Source organism: Microtus ochrogaster, unplaced genomic scaffold, assembly GCF_000317375.1.
Source record: "Microtus ochrogaster isolate Prairie Vole_2 unplaced genomic scaffold, MicOch1.0 UNK132, whole genome shotgun sequence".
In the NCBI taxonomy this organism is placed as follows: domain Eukaryota; kingdom Metazoa; phylum Chordata; class Mammalia; order Rodentia; family Cricetidae; genus Microtus; species Microtus ochrogaster.
Window position 1 is genome coordinate 525,017 of NW_004949230.1, and position 6,947 is coordinate 531,963.

A 6,947-nucleotide genomic window follows, 5' to 3' on the forward strand; every position below is an offset into this window, starting at 1 on the left:
CAGCAGCCTTGCCTGCTCCCATGCCAATCCAGGGTCCTGGGGGTAGGAGATGATCGCTGAAATCCAATCAGATGAGTATAGGTAGGGTTTGTGCCCCTAATGCTCGTGTGTTCCCTCCCTCCCTCCCTCCCTTCCTCCCTCCCTCCCTCCCTCCTTCCTTCCCCCCCCAACTTCCTTTCTCTCTCTCTTACCAATTTCCAGGATTCTATGTAAAGTCTCCCAGTTTTGAAATATTAGGATTAATTCACGCAGACACACAAGCAAAAATCGCCTGAAATTGGTCACCTTGTGTTGAGGTTGTGCTGGACCATAGGCTGCCAGTCTGAGATCTTTGGTTTTGTTTTTTTTTTTTTTGTTTGTTTGTTTTTCCTGTTTTGTTTTGGGTTTTTTGAAACAGTATTTCTTTGTATAACAGCCCTGGCTGTCCTGGAACTCGCTCTGTAGACCAGCTGTCCTTGAACTCACAGAGATCTGCCTGTCTCTGCCTCCCAATTAAAGGCTGAGATTAAAGGCGTACACCACCACCACCGGGCTGAAATCCTGTTTTAATAATGTTCAGTGCATAATCTGAGGTGGCTGTCGTGGGGAACTTGGTGACACAGGCCTGTACCCAGCTTCTCTGGAGGCTGCAACAGAAGGATTATAAATCCAGGACCACCCCGGGCAGAGGGTGTCCTGTGAGTCCTTAGCTTTCCAGATGTTTGTTCGCCACTTGAAAAGGTGCAGAGATCCAGACTCAGGTCCTTCGATAGAGCACCAAGCACACACTGTTTACCACTGAGGAAACTTTTCTGCCCAGCTAGACTAACTTTTCCCCAGTGCTAAAGACTAGACCCCTTGGCAGAAAGATCTAGAATCTGGTATACCCTGGAGATGCCCAGTTCTTACAGCCTGAGTTAAGAGCTTTGATTAGTACCACTTTCTGCTTTTTGTTTACGGATTGGGAAACTGAGGCCCAGCGAGCTGGAGATTTCTTCCCCAGATTCCCCCTCCTCCCAACTAGAGGTGGCGTCATTGCACCCCACTTAGCCTGGCTCTCGCCTGGGCTGCCTCAGAGGCGTTAAGTAGGACGCGGCAGAGGTAAGGGGAGGGAAAGAGACCAAGAGGACAGCTCCTTGTTCAGCTCAGCCCAGGAAGCCAACATCAGTGCTACCCACATGTGCCCAGTGGGCAGGGACCACAGGCTTTCTCAGGTCATGAAGTTAGGGAGCTCTGAGGTGCCTCTGAGCATGTGTGCATACTTGTGTGTGTGAGAGTGTGTGTGTGAGTGTGAGAGAGTGTGTGAGTGTGCGTGTGTGCAAGTGTGTGTGAGTGAGAGAGTGTGTGAGTGTGCGTGTGAGTGTGTGCGACTGTGTGAGCGTGCACGTGTGTGCAAGTGTGCATGTGTGTGAGTGTGCGTGTGTGTGCATGTGTGTGTGCATGCGCGTGCGTGATGTAGCCCGGCTGGCCTCTTCTAACTTATTATGTACCCAAGGGTGACTGTTTTAGGTTGCTTTCTCCTGCTATGATGAGCACCAAGACAAATTCGGGGAGAAAAGAGCTTGTGGGCTAACCGGGAGGGAAGTCAAGGCAGCAGGAGACTATGGAGGAACCCTGCTCCCTCTTTTGCTCTCCAGGACTTGTTCAGTTTGCTTTCTCAGACTACCTGGGACCCCTGCTCGGGAATCGGGCCTCTCACAGTAGGCTGGGCCCTCCCACATCAATCATCTGCCAAGAAAATGCCCCCACAAGTTTGCCTACAGGCAGTCTGGCTTGAGCTGGCTTTTTTCACTTGAGGACCCTCTTCCCAGGCGACTGCAGCTTGTGTCAAGTTCACAAAAAAGTAACTAGCCCAGTGACTTTGAACTTGTGACCCCAGTCCCAGTTCCTGTGTTCACGGATGACGGGCCTGGCTCAGGTGTCCCTTGATGAGCTAATGCTGGGGGATAAAATGACCTGGGGACCTGCCTGGGAGGAAGTGGTAGTTTGGGGACAGTTCAGGACAGTTGATCAGGGCCCCTCTTACCGAAGCCTTGGGGCCCACTGGCAAGGCTGACATGCCCAGAAGGCTAGCTCACTCCAGCGTAGCTACTGTCACAGGTGTGACTGACACCCCAAAATAAACATAGACACACAGGCTCAGGCTTGACACAGCAGTGGATCAGTGAGCTGTGCCCGCTGTGGAAAGGGACTTGTTGGGACTGTGACAGCGTGGACAGGTGGGCTCTGCAGCCTGACTACCCGGGCTCCTCGCTGAGCCTCAGTTTCTTCACTTGGAAAGCAGAGGTTAAGTAGACTCTTGACCCCTGGGTAGCCGAGACAGAACGGCAGGAGTGGTAAGCTATACTACCCCTGCTGTTGGTTGCTGGGTAATCTCAGGCAAATGACCAACCTGTGTCTCAGTTGCTGCCTCTCTAAAACTGGCTGTGACCCATCCGAGAGTGAGTGGCAAGGAGAGGCTGTGGGAGGCGAATTCAGCCTGTTCTTGCAACCAGACAGGTCACAGATCTGGGTTGGAATCCTGACTTCTGTGCTGTGTGACCCGGAGCAAGCCACTTGGACTCTCTGAGGTTGCAATGACTGTGTTCCGAGCCCAGAAGTCTGCTAAAACCAGTTTTGCCAGATCAGTCTGTCATCCCATTTTCCAGCTAGAGAAACCGAGGCAGAGAGGAACACCCTCCTTGGCAGGCTAGGATAAGCCTTCTGACCCAACTCCTTCTCCCTCCTCTGGGCACATAGTGTTTGCTGCCTCAGTTTCCCCAACTGTTGTCTGTGATTCTCTGGCAGGATGTGAAGTATCTGGCAATTAGCGGTTTCCTCTTTCTGCGTTTCTTTGCACCCGCCATCCTCACACCGAAGCTGTTTGACCTCAGAGACCAGCATGCAGATCCCCAGACCAGCCGCTCCTTGCTGCTTCTCGCCAAGGTGTGTGTGTGGGGGGGCTCCTCCTGAGTCTGCTCAGCCGGAGAGATGCATGATGGGAAAGATCAGGAAGGCCGCCTGAGAGAAGCCCCAAAGAAAGCCAGTTTCCTTGTGTGGGTGTCTCTGTTTTCTATGACATGGACTTGCTGGCCACTGAGACTTAGAACTTGCCCCATTGCCCAGCCAGGCCCAGGACTCAAGGCAATCCTCCTGCCCCAGCCTCTCAAGTGCTGAGATCATAAATGTACCACCTTGGGAATTGAACATGGGGCCTCATGCATGGGAGGCGACCACTCCACTGCTGAGCTACAGCCCCAGCCCAGTTACCCTTTTCTTTTTTGTTCTTTTTTTTTTTTTTTTTGAGATCACGAAAACTCACTCCTTCCAAAAGAAATGGGAAAAGTGGGCTAGCAATCCTTTATACCTTAGTATGAATTAAGCTATTCTTGACAAAGTAGCCACAACTATGGCTTTCATGGGTCTGCATTTGATAGAACTGGGTAGTGCTGGGTGTTGGGTTAACTGGGGATACGGACTCCAAAAGGGAGAGGGAGGACTAGAAAGCGCCCGATGTGTACAGATATGAGAATCGGAGTTCGGGCACAAAGGGCACTGGCCTCAGAGTGACCTTGGCCTCCTTTCTGCTTTGCTCCAGGCTGTGCAGAGCATTGGAAACCTGGGCCAGCAGCTCGGCCAGGGCAAGGAGCTGTGGCTGGCCCCCCTCCACCCCTTCCTGCTGCAGAGCATCTCACGCGTGAGGGACTTCCTGGACCAGCTGGTGGATGTGGATGGGACTGAGGGTGAGCCCTGCAATCCTGCCACTCCTGACCTGTGATCCCCCCCTCGCCCTGGGGGCGGGCGAGTACGCCATTAGTCCCCAGTTCCCCAGGACCAAGATCACGGACCTGCAGGTCAACTAATTAGTCAGTTAATGTTCATGTCAGGCTCAGTTAGGTCCTCTCTACCAATGTGGTCATGTAACAGGGTCGTGGCATGGAGTCTCTGGTATGGGTAGGTTTAATAAGTCTCCACCATTTAATAGGCACCATCTCAAAGGCCCAGGGCGTTGGCTTCCTGAAGGAGAGCTTGCCTTGCCTGCATGAGGTCCTAGCTTCAATACCAGCACTGGAAAAAAAAAAAATAGAAAGAAAGCTCCCCTTCTAGATGCTTTGGACGATGTGATTAATGAGGGGGCAATGACTCAGTGGGTGAAGAGCTTGCTGAGCAAGTTTGAGGACCCAAGTTCAAATCCTTATGCTCACCTAAAATCTGTATATGGCTGTGCCTGCCTGTAACCCCAGAATTTGTGGTTTGGAGACAGGCGGGTCCTCAGGGCTCCCTGGCCAGTCACTGAGGCCAAGAAGTGAGCTCCAGATTCAACAAGTGGTTCTGTGTCAGAAAATAAACAGGGAGCAACAGAGAAAGATTTCAGATGTCAATCAACCTCTGGTCTCCACATGAGCACATGCGCACACACATGCACGCACCACACACACACACAACACACACACAGTGAGACAGAAGAAAATCTTGGGTTTATTCATAGAATTTCATTCTAATGGGGGCCAAGCTGTAAGACAATGGCCAAATAGCCAGGGGGTTACAAAGGAGGGACGGAGGGAGGGGTGGGCAGGTGAAGTGGTTCACTACTCTAATCCCAGGACTCAGGAGGCAGAGGCAAGAGGGGCCAGCCTGGTCTATAGACAGTTCCAGGCCAATCTGGGCAACACCAGAATGAAGATACTGTGACTTTTTGGAGGTTGTTAAGTTAACATCTGCTTCCAGATGGGGATGCTGCCAGGTGCCCAGAGAATGGAGTCCCTAATGACTCACCTAGCGGCTCCCCCCTCCCCACCCCGGAGGCTATGCAGCCCTGGGTTCAGAGCGCCACCTAGCGTCAGTGAGGTAGATATGACTATAGGCTCAACGGCACAAACAGACCAAAACCAGGACTTAATTAAGCATGCTTCGTTTTGCTCTTATGGGAGATTCGGGGGTCCTCAGAGACACTGAATGGGAGAAGGATGGCTTTTCTGGCTTTTCTCTGGGCACACGGAATAGCTAAAGGACATCTTGGTGCAAGATGGAGGCATTGTGGCTAGGATTTGAAAACCAGTCTCCATGTAAGAGTGATCCAGGTGGTGAACAGCACAAGGTCCTGGGGTGGGGACAGAGAGCGACAGAGAGGCTAGTGCAGAAGAGAGAAGGAGGAGAGATCGGAGAACGTGGAGCACTGGAGAGCTGTGGGCGAGCTGGGCTTGAGCTAGGAATGGAGTGGTGTCATGTGCTCTGAAAGCAGAGGACTTGGAGTTAGAGGCTACTTCCAAGAGGGAGACTTGGGTCACATAGGAATAACCAGGGGCAATGACTGTGGTGATGGATGGGAGAGGGGCTGCTGAGAGAGGTCTGTAGTCCGGAGCTCTGAGAGGGCTGGGAAACGTTCCTGGGTTGGCTGGACACCCTGTGCTGGCCAGCTGCAGTCTCTCCTGCAGGTCCCTGGACTTGTTTTTTTGTTTTTTGTTTTTGTTTTTTGGTTTTTTGAGACAGGGTTTCTCTGTAGCTTTGGTGCCCGTACCGGAACTAGCTCTTGTAGATCAGGCTGGCCTTGAACTCCCATTTTTTTTTGTTTTTTTTTGAGGTCCCTGGACTTGGAGCGGGATATGGATGCCACTTTCCCATGCTTCTCAGTCCCTTGCCTCAGTGGCTGGGGTCTGTGTGTGAAGGAGTGGGGTCGGAGGTCACAGCCTTGGTCTTCCCGCTCCTTAGGAGCAGACAGTGCAGCAGGGGCCAGAGGTGTCACCCCTCCCCTTTCTCTGTTTCCCAGAGGCTGGGGGGCCAGCCTGTGCCCTGGTCCAACCTTCGACAATTGTTCGGGAAGGCTTCCTGCTGAAGCGCAAGGAGGAGCCTGCAGGCCTGGCCACACGCTTTGCCTTCAAGAAGCGCTACTTCCGGCTGAGTGGGCAGGACCTCTCCTACTCCAAGACTCCAGAATGGCAGGTGAAACTCCAGCCACAAGAAGATGCCACTAGGGTGCTTGGAGAAACTGAGGCTCAGGGTGGGAGTTGGGGTAACTGCTTCCCCCATATCATAACAGCTAAGGCAGCAAATTCCAAGCTCTTGGCTGGCTCCAAGCTTGGCCAGGGACAGGGACACTTGCTGTTACACACTTGAGCAGGTGCACATTTCATAGCTGGGCGTTCTGACCAGGTGTGGACACGCATGGGTGGGGGCCACACGGTATACACCAGGCATCACAGACTCGTGTACGATCCATTTCTTCTGCTGGCTGTGTGCAGGTGCACACACATCCAGGCACTCGCCCAACAACTCAGTCACTGGGCACGAGCATTCCCTGGTGCCCGTGTGTGTCAGGCTCGGTCCCAGGCAGGTGACACCACTGTTGTCCATCATAACCAGCCCAGGGGAGACTAGGACTTGGCATGTAGGCATGGCTTGCATTTCATCGGCTGTTTGCGTTGTGAGGCTGGGTCCACGGATTGGGAAACTTTGGCAGGGTCGTTTACCTTCATGCCTCAGTTTCCTCATCTTTAAACTGGGGAGACTAACAGGCCCAGTCTCAGAGAGTGGTCATGGTCATTGAGTGAGCTGAGGGACATAAGGTTCCGAAAGCCACAGTCAAGTGCCATGTGTACAGCGAGTTTCCACAAGCAACTGCCATGGCAAGGATGGTGGTGAGGCAGAGGGGGATGATAGTGATGATGGTGATGATGATGATGGTGGTGATGATGGTGATGATGATGATGGTGGTGATGATGGTGATGATGATGCTGGTGATGATGATGATGGTGATGATGATGGTGATGACGATGGTGATGATGGTGATGACGATGATGATGATGGTGATGGTGATGATAATGATGGTGGTGATGATGATGATGGTGGTGGTGATGATGGTGATGATGGTTATGATGGTGATGGTAGTGATGATGGTGATGGTGGTGGTGATGATGGTGATGATGGTAGTGATGATGGTGATGGTGATGATGGTTATGATGGTGATGGTAGTGATGATGGTGATGGTGGTG

The 6,947-nt window shown here is 52.4% G+C and overlaps 1 protein-coding gene across 3 annotated transcripts in view; it reads left to right on the forward strand.

The window, feature by feature from the left end:
• Positions 1–6,947, forward strand: part of Rasal1 (RAS protein activator like 1) — a 31,494-nt gene that overhangs the window by 18,258 nt on the left and 6,289 nt on the right. For all 3 annotated transcript variants that reach the window (XM_005371873.2, XM_013355463.2, XM_013355464.2), the window contains 3 exons: positions 2,767–2,904; positions 3,557–3,701; positions 5,726–5,898. In XM_005371873.2, coding sequence (XP_005371930.1) covers positions 2,767–2,904; positions 3,557–3,701; positions 5,726–5,898 — 456 coding nt within the window. The remainder of the gene's footprint in view (positions 1–2,766; positions 2,905–3,556; positions 3,702–5,725; positions 5,899–6,947) is intronic.